This window comes from Eublepharis macularius, chromosome 7 (genome assembly GCF_028583425.1).
Source record: "Eublepharis macularius isolate TG4126 chromosome 7, MPM_Emac_v1.0, whole genome shotgun sequence".
Classification (NCBI taxonomy): Eukaryota; Metazoa; Chordata; class Lepidosauria; order Squamata; family Eublepharidae; genus Eublepharis; species Eublepharis macularius.
Genome location: NC_072796.1, coordinates 15,770,421 through 15,786,678, shown reverse-complemented (window position 1 = coordinate 15,786,678; position 16,258 = coordinate 15,770,421). Strand labels below are relative to the sequence as shown.

Here is a 16,258-nt window from a genome sequence, read left to right as displayed (position 1 = left end):
CTCATCCCAGCTGCCACCCCAGTGCACCGCTGGATCCCGGTGACAGATGTGATGGGCCGCACCCTGCCGTATCCTGCGGTCTGGGTCACGGTGGAATACCTGGGGGCGATCCGCCGCATAGAGGTTGTCAAGGTGGCCCACTTACCCCTCCCCATGCTGCTAGGGAGAGATGCCCCTGAGTTTTCCCGGTTACTCAGGGAGGCGATGGGGGCGTTGGCAACCCCCCAAGCTGCTGTGGCTCTGCAGGTAGAGGAGGCAGCTGACCCCAGCGAGGGCCCTTCCCGTGGACCAGTGGCCGAACCACAGGCCGAGGACCCCACAGGTCCTCCAGCAGACCGCCGGTTCCGCAATGCCCAAGGTGCAGACGAGTCCTTGCAGCGCCTGCGAGATACGGCAGCTCGTGAGGAGGAGCAAGTGCGGGATGAGAGAAGGGCCCAGCGGCTCCCCCGCATCAAGAAGCAAGGAGAGGTTTGGGTCCGTCTGGCCCGTGCCCCAAATGGCCAGGGAGAGGTCCGCCAGCTACTGGTGCCGGCAGCCTACCGGGCGGAAGTTCTCCGCATGGCCCATGAGCATGCTTGGGCCGGGCACCTGGGGCACCACAAGACCCTGAAGAAGGTCCTCGAGCGGTTCTTCTGGCCCTCCGTGAATGCGGACGTGAAGGCCCACTGCCGCTCATGCCCCACCTGTCAGCGGGTGGGTGCACGGCGCCCCTCAAAGGCCCCCCTCTCCCCATTGCCCGTCATGGAGACACCCTTCCAACGCATCGCAATGGACTTTATCGGCCCGCTGCCGCGCACACCCCGGGGCCACCGCTTTGCCCTGGTGATCGTGGACTATGCTACACGGTTTCCGGAGGTCATCCCACTAAAGACAATGCAGACCCCGGGGATGATACGGGCCCTGTCCAAGCTGTTTGCAATGGTGGGCCTGCCGGACGAAATCTTGACGGACCGGGGGGGGCCGTTCCGTGCCAAAGCCATGCGTCAACTCTGCCAGAATTTGGGGATCCGGCAGGTATTCACCTCGGCTTACCACCCTCAGACGGATGGTTTGGCAGAGCGTCTGAACCAGACCGTCAAGGAAGCCCTGAGGAAGATGACCCGGGACAAGCCCCACCAGTGGGATCTGTACATTGACCCCCTCATGTTCGCCCTCCGGGAGACCCCACAGGCATCCACCGGCTATAGCCCCTTTGAACTGCTATATGGGCGCAAGCCACGGGGGATGCTCTCTCGGTTGGCAGAACGGTGGAGTCCCCGCGCCAGCAGCCCTGCTCCCCCCATACAGGAGTATGTGAGCCAGCTCCGCGAGCGGGTGCAGAAGTCCCAGGCAGAGGCAAACCGCCAGCTAACACACACCCAGGCGCAGCAGAAGGCTGCCTACGACCGGGGTGCAAGGATGAGGACCTTCCAAGTTGGAGAAAAGGTCCTAGTACACCACTCGGTGTTCCCACGGGAGGAGGGGGACCCATGGAGGGGCCCTTACCAAATTCGGAGGGTACTGGGTCCCACCACTTATGAGCTGCAGTGCGGGCCGGGCCGGCGCCGGCGGAGGACGCTCCATGTGAACCTGCTGAAGAGGTGGTACGAGCGGGACAGCGAGGAGTGCCAGCTGGTGGAGGACCCCCTGGAACTCCCGTCCAGTGAACTGCCGTGGACCACAGAAGGCCCAGAATTCGAGGAGCCCAAGGTGGACCCCCAGCTCAACTCAACTCAACGGGCCCAGCTACAGGCTCTATGGGCCCAGGTACCAGGCGTCTTCTCCCGCAGACCGGGTAGCACCAGCCTGATACAGCATGCCATCCCAACCGAGCCAGGGCAGGCGGCCCGGGCTACGTGGCGACCCATCCCTAGAAAGCGCTGGGAGGCAGTGGAAAAGGAGACGGACGAGATGCTCCAGCTGGGGGTGATTGAGCCCTCACGGAGTGCCTGGAGGAGTCCAATAGTCTTGGTGCCCAAGCCGGACGGGACCACCCGCTTCTGCGTTGATTACCGAGAGCTGAATAAGGTGGCCAAGTTCGATGCCTATCCCATGCCCCGAGCAGACGTGCTGGTGGATCACCTGGGGTCCGCTCGCTACCTGTCGGCTCTCGATTTAACCAAGGGATACTGGCAGGTGCCCGTGCGGCCTGAGGATCGGGAGAAAACAGCGTTCGCCACCCCCCGAGGTCTTTTTCAATTTAAGAAAATGCCTTTCGGTCTCCATGGTGCGGCAGCCACGTTCCAGCGACTAGTGGACCAGGTGCTGGGCGAGTGCCGGGCATACGCAATGGCCTACATTGACGACATCATTGTCTTTAGCCCGGACTGGCCCACCCACCTCCAGCACCTGGAGTCAGTCTTGAGAGCCCTTCAACAGGCCGGACTGCGGGCCAACCCAAAGAAAAGCCATCTGGGGTTCCAGGAGCTGCAGTACCTCGGCTTCGTGGTCGGGGGAGGACGGGTCCGACCACCGCCGGACAAGGTGGCCTCTATAGCCGATGCCCCACAGCCCCAGACCAAGAAGCAGGTCCGGCGTTTCTTGGGACTGCTGGGGTATTATGGGCGGTTCATCCCCCACTTTGCCTCCCGAGCGGCACCTCTGACGGACTGCTTAAGGAAGGGGATGCCCAACCAAGTCCGGTGGACCCCAGAACTAGAGGTGGCCTTCCGAGACCTGCGGTCAGCCCTCTCTAACGCCACCGCCCTGTGGAACCCGGACTTTGACCGACCCTTCACGCTGGCCACAGACGCTTCAGACACCGGCCTCGGGGCTGTGCTGACTCAGGAGCGTGATGGAGTAGACGTCCCCATTCTCTTCCTGAGTCGGAAGCTACAGCCCGCAGAGAAGCGCTATGCCACAGTGGAGCGGGAGGCCCTAGCAGTCAAGTGGGCAGTGGGGGCCCTGCAGTACTACCTGGCCAACAACCCCTTTGTACTGCTGACGGACCATGCGCCCCTGCAGTGGCTCCACCGCATGAAGGCGCACAATCCCAGGGTGCTGCGGTGGTACCTCTCCCTCCTACCCTTCCAATTTACCATCAAATACCGCCAGGGGGCACAGCATGTGGACGCAGACTTCATGTCCCGCATGTTCGAGACTGAACCGGACCCCCACAACTCAAAGCCAAGCGGGGGTGTGTGTCCGGGGTCTGGGTCCCAGCCCCCAGACTTGGTAGGAGGGAACAGCAGGTCAACTGGGCGGACATGCATACAGAGGGGGCAGCCAGCAGCCAGCAGGTCAACTGGTCAGCCAGCAGACAGCAGGTCAACTGGTCGGCCGGCTGACAGCAGGTCAACCGGTCTGATTGGCAGGCAGAGGGGGCGGCTGGGGGACAGCAGGCCAACCCCTCCCATGGGCAAATGGGGCCAGAACCTGCCAGTGCCAGGGGCAAGGGGCAAAGGCCCAGGGCCTCAGGAGGCAGGGGGAGACAGAGAGAGGCCAGCGAGTCCCACTCCCCTAGGAAAAGAAAGGGGACTAAGCAAGGCGGAAGGGGCAAGGGCAGAGGGATTGGGGGCCCAGCAGTCACCCACCCAAAGGCCTTACCTGAGGAGGAGAAGCAGCAGCAGCCCCAACAACCCAAAGCCACGCCCCAGCTAGAAAATAGTAGCCTGGCCCAGGAGTTGCCAAAAGCCAAGCCACTCCAGGTGGGGCTAGTGGAGGCACTCGGCATGAAGCCCTGGGCAACCAGCCAAGGAGCCGCAGCTGGACCCACCTTCAGCCATCAGCTCAGCCAGGGAGGCCGGGCTGCTAGCCAGGGAACTGCAGCTGGACAGGCCTTCAGCAATCAGCCAAGGCAGGGAGGCTGGGCAGCCAGCGAACAAGGCACAGCTGGTGCTGGTCAGTGGGGCCAGATCAGCTACCCCAGCTGCAACTGCTTGGTGCAGCCCAAGACCAGGCTGGAAGAGGGGTGGGACAGTAGAAGGAAGCCCTATAAAAGCTGGCTGGGAAGAGCCCTGTGGTGGTGGGTGTGAATGAGGAGTGATGATGTGGAGTGAGGACGGTGCAATGCAAGAGTGGAGGTGTGGAGGAGAGTTCTGGAAGGAGGGGATGAAGAAGGACACAGGGGGCAAGCAGGCCAGGTTGAGCAGGCCAGCGAGTGGACTGAGAGGGAGTCTGGGTGAGGTATACCGCCCCTCCTTCCACAGAGCAGGGTCCTGCAGCATCCCTGGCCCCCCTATGACGTCAGGAGCAGACCGCCCAGGGCCACACCCAGCGGCAGTGGCGGCAAGCCCTGACAAAAAACACTTCAGTAAAAATGCCATAGGGTTTATTATTAGGGAAAGCAATATAACCTGCTTGTGGTGGAAAGTGCCATCAAATCATAGCTGACTTATGGCAACCCCTGTTGGAATTTTCAAGGCAAACAGACTAACAGAGGTGGTTTGACATTGCCTGGCTCTCTGCAACCCTGGTTTTCATTGGAGGTCTCTCATTCAATTACTGATCAAGACCAACCCTACTTAGCTTCTGAGATCTGATGAAATCAGGTTTGCTTGGGCTATTGTAGTCAGGCTATAAACTGCTCCAACAGTATAATAATTCTTCTATTTATTAAAATATTTATAGCTTGTGCAATTGGCAAATGGAACAATCCTGAAAGCACCTAACAAATGCTGAACAATTAAAGCCTGAAAATCTGAAAAGCAAGCAAAGAAAGAAACAAACAAAACACAGCCTCTATAGACAGCAGAAAAATTCACACAACTAACTAATTGAACTTAGACACAGAAGAGAGAGAGAAACAATAAAAACAGGCCAGGGACCCCAAAAACACCTCTCAAATCAGCAAGTTTTGACCTGGCTGTTAGAGAAGACTTGCACATCTCCCCAAGAAGGGGAGGGAATTCCATAATAAAAAGCAAACGCCATGAAAACTGGCCACCAGAGACATATTCCTAGATTCATAAGTGAAGCATATGAAGAGCAGCTATTCATAAAGCTTGCTGAACATTTTATGATCCATGCATTTCAGACAACACCTCATCCAGTCAACAAAATCCATATTGGAAACACTGACCATCTTAAAGCTTTAGCAGAAAATACAGCATATATATTTGAGAAACCCCCCCCCCCCATCCTGTTATTAAATATCCTCCTGGCCTCTTCTTTTGGGACAACAAAAAGAAGCACAGACCAAGCAACTATCCATTCAACTATCAACAAACCACAACTCAGCTTAGTTACCTGTCTCCACCTCCAATCTATGCTCTAGGACAAGATGGGTAGCTGTGTTAGGCAGTAGCAAAGAGCAAGAGTCCAGTAGCACCTACAAAGCTAACAAAACTTGTGGTCTTATAGGTGCTACTGGGCTTTTACTCTTTTCTACTGCTCTAGGGCAGTGAAAAGACTGAGATCCTGTAAGAATACAATCTCAGTGCAATCCTACACAGTTACTCCAATCTAAGCCCATTGAAATCAATGGGCTGAGACTGGAATAACTCTGTTCAGGATTACACTGTGTCAACTACCCAGTTGTAAGCACATGGGGAAGTAAGATGGAATGAAAGGGGATAGGAATACCCACAGTGACCAAGTAAGAACTGGGGGGCTGGGTGAGATACTTCTCCAGAGAAATGCTATATCGATAAGATAGAAGCACTATCAAATTGATTGCATTTTATTGACCAACATAAGCCACCCTGGGAATTTTTGTGGGTTGAAAGCCAGGGTAGAAATTAAACAAATCAGATTTTAAAAGATATGATAGAAGCTTAAAACTTACCAGCAGGATTTCAATTGTGCCAAGAATATACATAGCCCCTGCAAACGTTGTGCCCAAGTAAAAACAGAGACCCACAGCTCCACCAAACTCTGGCCCCAGTGACCTTGAGATCATGTAGTATGAGCCACCAGCTGTGAAATAAACACCAATTAAAATGATATATAATACAGAAAGCACATTCAAAATGTATTTATATTGCTAGATTAAATTTGACCTCTAAATGATGTGCAGCATGCTTAAAAGTCAACTTGGTCAGAGAAACTGAAAACACAATCAACTGGCGGATAGCATCATTTGAAGAAACATCTAGCAAGGGTGGAAGATATTTTAGGAGAAATAATCTAAGGGTAAATGTTTGTTAGATGAAGTTAACCATCATTCATGAATACAGTTGGCTAAAGTGCATATAAAAAAATCACTGCCACTAAAACATAAAATTAATATAACAGCAAACACCAACACATTAATTCTAGAATATTTTCCATCACCTGCTTCATGACATGGCCCTGGCAACTGTTTAGTAAGCAAAACACCTTTCTGCACACAGATGGGGCTCCTAGCCTTCCCCCAGCACAAAGAAGATAAGATACATTTTCAACTGACTACAATTCAAATAGGTCTCCTGAGGTAAACAATGAAACACTTGGGTAGAACCCAAACTGCGGTATATGCACATCACTCTGTTCACATTAACCTTGGAAATATTTTTTAACATCCGGGGCCATTTTCACACGTCCCAGTATAGAGCTAAACTCACAGAACGATAGCGTCTTCTTTTCGCGATTTCTGACGCCATCGTGCCACACAATTCCACTCTCGTGGCACGATGATGTCAGAAATTGCACCGGGAAGATGCTATCCTTCCGTGAGTTTAGCTCTATGCTGGGACACGTGGAAACGGGCCAGGTAACCACAACCATATAGCTTTCAATAAGCATATGTAGAACAAGGAATCCAACAATGCAATCCTATATAAAATTTCTCCAGTTTAAGCTCACTGATATCAACAAGCTTAGACTGGAGTAACCTAGGGCTGCACTGGGACACCTCCTCTAAAATAATAACTTATAAAATCAAATCTACAGTACAAACACATAATTTCTCTGACTATTACTGTAAGGCAACCTTACTCCGATGTCTCCCCTGTGCCCCCGAACCCTTCTGGTAGAGATGGCCTATTCCCCGAAAACTTCAGGGGTACACAGTCTGGTTTTTGTCTTCATTTTCCCTCAAAGGGCCAGCAGCCTTTAAGATGGGAGCCACAAATCACGGCGCACATGGTCTTCTCACTGTATGGTGACTTGATGACATGGAGCCTTCAAGGCTGCTATAACATGTACAAAGGTTTTGACTTTGTACTCAATGGTCTTAGAAAGAACAGCAGTTTACAGTTCAGAAGGATCCTCCTCAAAAGTTCATTTGGACAAAAATATTAACAGTTTCTCACAGTAAAGATCCTTGCTTGTTTTCCAGAATTATGCCTATGGCACAGTACAGTTTATCCAGTACTAATATTTTTTGTCCTAGATAAATTCCAAATTTATTTGTGTATTAGATTAACAGAAGCATGAGTTTTTATTGGACTCTCTCATTTTCCATTTACGTAAATGTATTTCATTTGATAGAACGGGACTTAATTGCTTTTCTTTTTAATTGAGCTCTACCATGTTCTTGTATGGTGTGTATTTTTCTGCAGGTCACAGTTTGCTCTAGTGATGCAGCCATCATACTAATATCTACTTTAATGACTGGCTTATTTTTAACTTTATTTTTAATGGGTACTCCTAGCACAGATAGATTACGCGGTTTCCTTATCCACTTCACCAACTTTTGAGGTTTTAGAAGCTATACAACAGTAGCAAGAAGAAGCCAGAGACAGTGTGAATCGACCACTATGATTTTTTAAAGAAAACTAAGATGTTGTCTTGTTAGATGGACTGCAGGTCCTGCTTTGTGGGCAAAGGGTTAGACTGCACACTTTTAATTCTCTTCCACCTTCATCATTTGGCACATTTGAAGTGTTGCCCCTGTCAACAAAAATTACTGCATAAAGCTTGCATCCTATAAAAGCTAGCAAGGTTTGCATTCTTTAATTAACATCTGGCTCAGTATGTACATACAGAATGTTCCATTGGCTACAGAATTCAGCCTTCATCCTTTTTTCCCTCCCTACAGGATAAATTTGGGGTCCTTTCATGGTTGCTAGTATTGTAGTTATTTGGCCCAGCCTAGCCCGAGCTCTTCAAAGCATGGAACCTAAGCAGGGTCGAACATGGTTAGTACCTAAATGGGAGCCACCCCGTCAAGGAATACCAGGGGTGCTGTGCAGAGAAAGGCAATGGCACACCACCTCTGCTCGTCTCTCGCCTTGAAAGCACCATGATGGGGATGTCATAAATTGGGTTGCAACTTGACAGCACTTAACTATTTTTAGGGGTGGTATTTCTATACCAGCTTTCAATACCAGCCCCTCCCTGTATGAGCCCCGGAGGATGCTTCAATCCAGCGACAAACAGCTGTTAATGGTCCCTGGTCCCAGGGAGGCCCACCTAGCGTTGACCAGAGCCAGGGCCTTTTCGGTCCTGGCTCCAACCTGGTGGAACGCTCTGTCTAAACAGACCAGGGCCCGGCCAGATTTGTTATCCTTCCGCCAGGCCTGCAAGACAGAGCTGTTCCACCAGGCGTATGGTTAACGCTGGTTGGGCCTCCCCGCCGGCCGACTAGAGCAAAACATTCCTCCCTACTAGAAGTATCTTCCACCCAGCCTGTTAAATACTTTTGGAGATGGTTGGGTAGTGTTTTTTTGGATGAGTCTGCTGTTGTATGTTTTAAATATTTATTGGTTTTAAAGCTGTATGCATTTTAAATTACTATACCAATTGAAACCCACCCTGAGCCTGCTGATTGCGGGAGGGCGGAATATAAATTGAATTAAATAAAATAAATACACCTTTTCAAAGCAGTTTAGTATACAAAACTGAAACAATATCTGACAAAGTAAAATAACCCAAGAAGGCAAGTTAACAGAAGCAGAAATGCTTTTTAAAACTGCTTCAGTCCCAAAGGCATGCCGTAAAACAAATCTTCCTTTAATGATACCAAGGAGGGAGGCAGGCAGATATCGCAAGAGAGGGCAAGCCAAGGATTTGGGGGCCATGCTTCTTGCGGAAATAATAATAAAAAAGCATCAACCAGAGAGAGTGCTTTTATCATGGCCTCAATGGATGTCCTCAAAGTGAAGAATTCAATGACAGTAGCCAGATCAGCATTTTCTAAAAACTGGTACAGTTTAAAAACCAAACGAAGCTAGTAAAACGTGCTCTGAACCTCAGCCACTCCCTGGGAATCCCTGAGCATTGTTGGGTTCAAGCAATGGGCCCCTTAGGAAAAGTATGAACCCATCTAGGTCAGGTATTTCCACAGCCACCAGACACCCTGATTTTCCCAAAATCACTGTCATAAGTTTATTCACTCATGTCAGTTTATTCACTTGTCACTAACCCCAGATACAAACTGTTTTCACACTGCTTACCAGCCACGGAACATCGCGCCAAGCTCCCGGAACGACAGCGTCTTCCTGGCGCGAAATCGCACCAGGAAGACACTGTCGTTCTGGGAGCTTGGCGCAATGTTCTGTGGCTGGGTAAGCCGTGTGAAAACAGCCACACATTCCCAGCCACCGCTGCTACAACTGTGGTCAGTATACCAATAATTCTGAACCTATAACTGTAGATGACTGCTCTCTGTAGTTACAAGTGATATTAATAAAAAAGCATTGGACTGAAAAAGGAAAATACTTTTTCACAGAATGAATATGTGAATTTATGGAATTCATTGCGACAAATGGCTAGATTAGTTTTAAAAGAAGAAAAAAATCATTGTAGGATAGGTGTGTTAATTGCTGTTAGTCACAATGCCTAAATGGGATGTAGAGGCAGCATACTTCTGAATACGAACAGCTGATGGTGGTAACAAAAATGGGGAAAGGGATTGGGCTTTTTTGGGCTTCCTCATTATAGTTCCTATAGTCTATAGGATCAAATATTGCTGAGAGGTCCAGGAGAATCAATAAGGTCACATTCATCCTGTAAAGATTTCTGGTGCAGGTTATCCATTACATAAACAACCTGGTTTCCCAGAAAACCAAGCTGAAATGACTCAAGATGCTCAACTTCATCGAAGAGTATCTGCTGTACAGTCCATGAACTGCTCAAATACTCTGTGGCAATTTCAGCTGCCAAATATCCATGCTGTTTATTACGGTACATAACCGGCACAGTAACACTCTAAATGAATCTGCAAAGTACATAAAAGAACAGTGTCAGTATCAAAGAGAGCTTGAAATGAACATCAAAGACATTAGCTATAAAAAATTTTGGTTTCGTGCTGTGATGGATTGACTCAGGTGGATTTACTGGTGTAAATATAAAAATATAAATATTAAAAAACAATATAAAATTTAGAGTTAAAAATTAAAAAAATTAAAAGCCAAGCTCAGAGAAACAAATAAAACACGGAGGACTCTAGTATTATATGTCCAATGCCCTCTGTAATTGATCCTTGTGTATTCTAAGTGCTATAGCGAGGAATCTAGCGCAAGCTCATGGGAACTCTGGAGTAGCATCAGATAATAACTTCTTAGTGATTTCCGAATCTGAGCAGGTGAGCAACGTCCTAAGCAAAGGATGTAAAATTTTCTCGCGTGCTTCCTGGTAGAAACTACAGTGAAGCAGTGTGTGTTCTATAGTCTCAACCAAGCCTGCTCCACAGGGACAGACCCTCTCTGCCATTGCGATCTTTTTGTAACGTTCCTTGACACAGCAGAGGGGAAAACATTGCACCTGGCCATAGAGAAGGCGCTGCAGCAGGACAGAATCTCCAAGGAGGAGAGGTAGGCTGCTGGGCAATTTCAGACGAAATCTCAAGAATCAGAAGAATTGCTCTAATATGTTTTATATAGTATTTATATGACGATATTAGGGTTTTTATTGTATGTTTTTATTATATGTATTTATTACACTGTTATTCACTCTGAGACTGCTTGCTGGGAGTGGATTATAAACCAAATCAAATAAATAAATAAATTAGATTTCAGTACTCAGAGAGATAGGGCTTCAGTGCTAAGTGTAGCTTCTTGTCCCGACCCACGACATGCAAGAGTGGTCTAAAACCATAAAAGAAATAATGCAAATCTGTGTAATGTTAATGTTTTACCTGGGCTACTTAAATTGGGGTTAAGACACAGAATTCTGGGCCACCAGATCATAATGTTCTCATTAACAGAATTCCAGAAGAGCTAGGTCTGTTCCCGTGGAAGTCACAATGGGTTCTTCGGCCCACTTCACATTTTTTGAAAAACAGATTTAATCTCCACATCAAAAAACATGTACCTTACAAAGAGTATCAATGTAAACATGCCTTTCTTGACTTCAAGGAAAGTATAATTTTACATTATTTATAGTCTGCCTTTCTCACTGAGACTCAAGTCAGATTACAGAGGGAAAGTCAATGGGGAATCCAATAAACAAAGCAATAGGGTTTGGATAGCATAAAACTGGAAAACAAGCAGAACTCTGATACAGAGTTAAAACAATGCTGCAACAAAGCATAAGCAATTAAACATGACATGCTACACAATGCAGAAATTACCCAATACTTACAAGCAGTAGACAGTACACAGCAGTAGACAATACACAGCTCTACAATTTATGAAAAGTTTTCAGAAATGGCAAAATAAAGCAAACATGAATGCTCTTTTTTTACTTCAGTAGTGTGAATGTTTTGCCCCCTCCACCCGAACACACAGCCGAAGAATAAGGATGGGCCCTAAAGATGGGCTGCTTTTACATAAAGTCCTATGTAATTTGAGAAGTTCCCGCAAACTTCAGATGGTCCTTGTTCCCCTTTCCCACTGTCTCCTTTTACTTTCGCTTTAGGAGTCCAGTGCTACCCCTAATATACCTTGAACAAAACGATACCCAAAATATCGTATTAGAAAGCAGCAACTCAAAAAAACCCTAGATAATCCACCAATAGCAAAAGGTTTCCTGCTGTGCTATGCTCTGGCTAATGGGATAACATAGTGCTTGGAGTATAGAAAGGTAGGTATCAAGTAGCACTAAGCAAGAGATTGGTAAGTGATTTCCTGGAACAACAACTCCAGCTTGGATGGTCGCAGGTCAAAAAGAAACATCTGAGAGTTCAAAGGATGTTAAGAAGCCAGCCCAGTATCTAGAAGGCATTATATGTAATAAGACTGAAGCGATTTGATGTAATTCATTAAGACAAAAAACGAGATTCCTAATACCTAAATTGAGAATGGAAATCTATAATAGTGTGCTTATACACTACTGTTCTAGACAGATGAGTGCCCCACTCAGAGCGGTGAACAAAGTCAATGTTATTATTATCCCCACAATATAGCTGGGGAGCTGGGGCTGAGAGGAGTGGCTTACCCAAGGCTGCCTGGTAAGCTCACAGCAGTTGTGGGATTTGAACCAACAGAATGCCCAACCACTTAACCACTACAGAGGTCCCTCTTTCTCTCTCTCTCTCTCATGGTAATTTTTTTACATTGCAGGAACTAAAAATATAGCAATGGAGTGAAATATAGTAATAGACAATAAAAAAAGAGAAATTATGGATGAGAAAGCAGGAAGAGCACAAGAGGAGTGAGCAAGCCACCTGGGTATTATAAATATTAGTTTTAAAAGATATGCTGTTGAACCAGTTTGATTTCCAAGTCTTTGAGACATAAGTATCCAAAGCATTCCATTTATGCTCCTGGATCCAGCAATGCACAAGTGAAACATAAGTGGATGTAGCACACTTCTGCTTGCACAAGGTCTCATACAACACCTGGTGCTTTCCTCCCTGTAGTGCTGAGAACTTAGCTGAATGTCTTATGCAAGCAGAGACACAAGTGAGGATACAATAACTCTGACAGTGGAAATGGTTACCTTTGTCTTTTTCTTGCCTATCCGTTTGCGCAAGTGCTCTAGCACAAGCAGAAATTTTGTACCTTATCCAACCCCATTTTTTTCTTTAACACTGAGATGTAATAAGTCTTCCATTCACAACTCAATATCACATCACAATCTGATTTCCAATGCTGGAAACACCAGAACATCTGCTTACATCCAGAACGTTGCATGTTTTGATGATGTCCAAATGCAAAGGTATACTCAAATAAGATACGACTGAAAGAAAAGGTATCACAAACTAAGACTAAATCAATGAATTTAAAAATTATTAATTTCAACCCCTTGCCAAACTAAAATATGTTGTTAAAATGCCAGTGCACCTGGATTCCCCCCTAAGGACCAAACTATCCAACATGGGTGACAACGAGTGATTCCGCACACATTGGATAGTGCACTTCCAACCTCTTTATATATCTTTTGGAATGGATATTTTGTATGTGGAACAAAAAATCCACCTCAAACGATTGATAAAGTGCATTGAAAGTGCATTATCCAACATGTGCGGAATCAGCCATGGATGAGAGGTCCCCTGACACAATTCTCATCACATATATTGTGTAGTTTGGCCCAATGCCAGTATATGGACAGCAAGGGAACAAAGTCTGCACAGGGAACTCCTTGATGCAGCCTGTGCTACAGTACAGTGAGATTCCCCTATTGCATCACCAGAACGTCCGGTCTAACCCTTCAGCGGCTGACTGCCTGGGCAAGAGAAGGGAGATGCAGAACCCCAGGAGGCAATATTACCAGGGCTATCCTCTAGTTGCAAATAAGTTGCCTGCTTGCTTTACTGGGAAGTGGTGAAAGATAGCTAATGGGTTGAAGGATGAAGAGGGCATTCAAATTTAGATCAGTTATCAAAAGCGAGAAAACACCGCCTTGATATAAATACAGGTTGGAGAAGAAGTGGCTTTAGTGCTGTACAGGGCTTTTTTTCAGATGGAACGCGAGTTCCGGAACCTCTTGAAAATGGTCACATGGCTGGTGGCCCCACCCCCTGATCTCCAGACAGAGGGGAGTTTAGACTGCCCTCCGTGCCGCTCGGCAATCTCAACTCCCCTTTGTCTGGAGATCAGGGGGCGGGGCCACCAGCCATGTGACCATTTTCTCTGAGGGCAACCCACTGAGTTCCACCACCTCTTTTCCCAAAAAAAAGCCCTGGTGCTGTATGATGCATTTGTGAAATGATTCTTGCAAGAAAACATTTCTTCCCAGTGCGGTCATTTTTATTATGATTTTTAAAAGACAGAATGCCAGAAAAGTCCTGGCTGTGCTTTGGATTTACCTGTGATTTGTATCACAAAAGCAGTGCAAACTGAAGCGCATGCCGAGGAGTTGCCTTGTGAATCCACAGTTAGTTGATTTATACAGCTACTATTAGAGAGGCCAGAACACCAAAAAAGATGAAAAAACTGCGCAAGTGGCGGTTCTTTGTTCAGACTGCAATGGTTGCGTAATGAAGCAGTAGAACACAATAAGGAATGGGATTGCAGAAATGTGTAACATTGTAGTAAAATATTAAATTACCATAAATAAGTGAAGCCTTAATTCCTTTATGCTTATGTCTAGCATGTTTCTAGGGGGTTAATTGGAACTGCTGGATTTTACAGCCTTGGACAGCAATTCTGCTCACAGATATATGCATAGTTAAGTGCCACAGACTTTATCTAACCATGGGCAGGATTCCGTCGTCAATACTTCTTGTTGGCACAAATGTGTATGCAATTCTGCGGCTACAGGTCAAAGCGCAGAAAAACAACAACTGGTGCTAAACTTCTTAGAGGGTCAGTTTCAACGATAATGCAAACTCCAAAAATGACATCCAATTATATTATGAAGGCCATGATATATTCTGCTTGCAGGCAGAACATTTACTCTCGGAAATAAAAATGCACTCCAAAGAAACACTGTCATTTCTTTCATTATATTCAAGGTATTAAATTACGGTGAGAGTTATTTTGTAGGCAATATGTGGCTGCACCAAGTTTTATGATGTATTCTGCACAGCAAAAAAAATTCACAATTTTTGCATACGCACTCGTGAGTACACACACACACACACTGACTACCTGGCTTCTGCTGCTTGGACAACGTGGGACTTATACTGTGACAGAGGCCTCCAGATGGCAAGGTCAACTGATTCTTACACTGTACACAATGGATAGAAGTGGTGGGAATGAAAGACCTCCTTCATTGTTTACCTCATGGTGCTGCTGGGCTCCCTGAACGACAATACTGCCAATACCATGAAAAGAACAGAAAAGCCTTCACACATGCAGGTAAAAGCAGCATTGCAGGAAGGGATCACTCTACATTCCTTGGCATGGTCGAGTCCAGCATTCTCAGCCTTCTGAGTCCTGCCATTTGCTCTGTCAAAGAACCCAGGCCCCACCAAGGCCGTTTTCACACTGCTTACCGGCCACAGAACATCACACCAAGCTCCTGGAATGACAGCATCTTCCTGGCGAGATCTCATGTGTTCTCGCACGAAATCGCGCCAAGAAGACGCTGTCATTCCGGGAGCTTGCCGCAATGTTCTGTGGCCAGTAAACAATGTGAAAATGGTTGTTGTGGGTTTTCCGGGCTGTATTGCCGTGGTCTTGGCATTGTAGTTCCTGACGTTTCGCCAGCAGCTGTGGCTGGCATCTTCAGAGGTGTAGCACCAAAAGACAGAGATCTCTCAGTGTCACAGTGTGGAAAAGATGTAGGTCATTTGTATCTACTCAGGAGGGGTGGGGTTGAGCTGAGTCATTCTGTAAGAGTTTCCCAGGGTGTGGAATGCTAATGGCGGGAGGCTTCACTGTAACCTGAGGAGGTTCTTTTGCTCAACCCCACCCCTCCTGAGTAGATACAAATGACCTACATCTTTTCCACACTGTGACACTGAGAGATCTCTGTCTTTTGGTGCTACACCTCTGAAGATGCCAGCCACAGCTGCTGGCGAAACGTCAGGAACTACAATGCCAAGACCACGGCAATACAGCCCGGAAAACCCACAACAACCATCGTTCTCCAGCCGTGAAAGCCTTCGACAATACAATGTGAAAATGGCTCATGATAGAAACAAAACCCCCAATTTTCCTGAGAAGGAAATGTATATGTTTACAGACATCCTGCTATGTATGTATGTATGTATGTATGTATGTATGTATGTATGTATGTCATTTACAGGCCACCTTTCTCACTGAGACTCAAGGAGGATTACATAGTGTGAGATTAGTACCACCAATATCAAGGACATTTCCATAAACAATGCCATAGGACTTGCATAAATACAAGTTTACAAAGACATAGCATCGGCAAGGATCCAATACAGAGTTGAAGAAATGTTGAAACACAGCAAAAGGAATTCTAGAACTGACATTAGACAACATGTAACTACCCAGTAGGATCATACTTGAAGCACAGGTAGCACATACTTAAAGCAACAGGTAGGACACAAGGAAACATAGTGGCGAAGTCTATGGTCCCTAACTCATTAGCGATGCATCTGAGACCCCCTCCCTACAACACAGCCCTTCTATCTGAGTAGAAAGTCCTTTTGAATCATTCAGTTTTGCCTCGTTTGTGG

At 47.0% G+C, this 16,258-nt stretch overlaps 1 protein-coding gene across 3 annotated transcripts in view; it reads right to left on the bottom strand.

The window, feature by feature from the left end:
* Positions 1-16,258, bottom strand: part of SLC12A7 (solute carrier family 12 member 7) — a 149,175-nt gene that overhangs the window by 57,677 nt on the left and 75,240 nt on the right. For all 3 annotated transcript variants that reach the window (XM_054984356.1, XM_054984357.1, XM_054984358.1), the window contains exon 6: positions 5,705-5,835. In XM_054984356.1, coding sequence (XP_054840331.1) covers positions 5,705-5,835 — 131 coding nt within the window. The remainder of the gene's footprint in view (positions 1-5,704; positions 5,836-16,258) is intronic.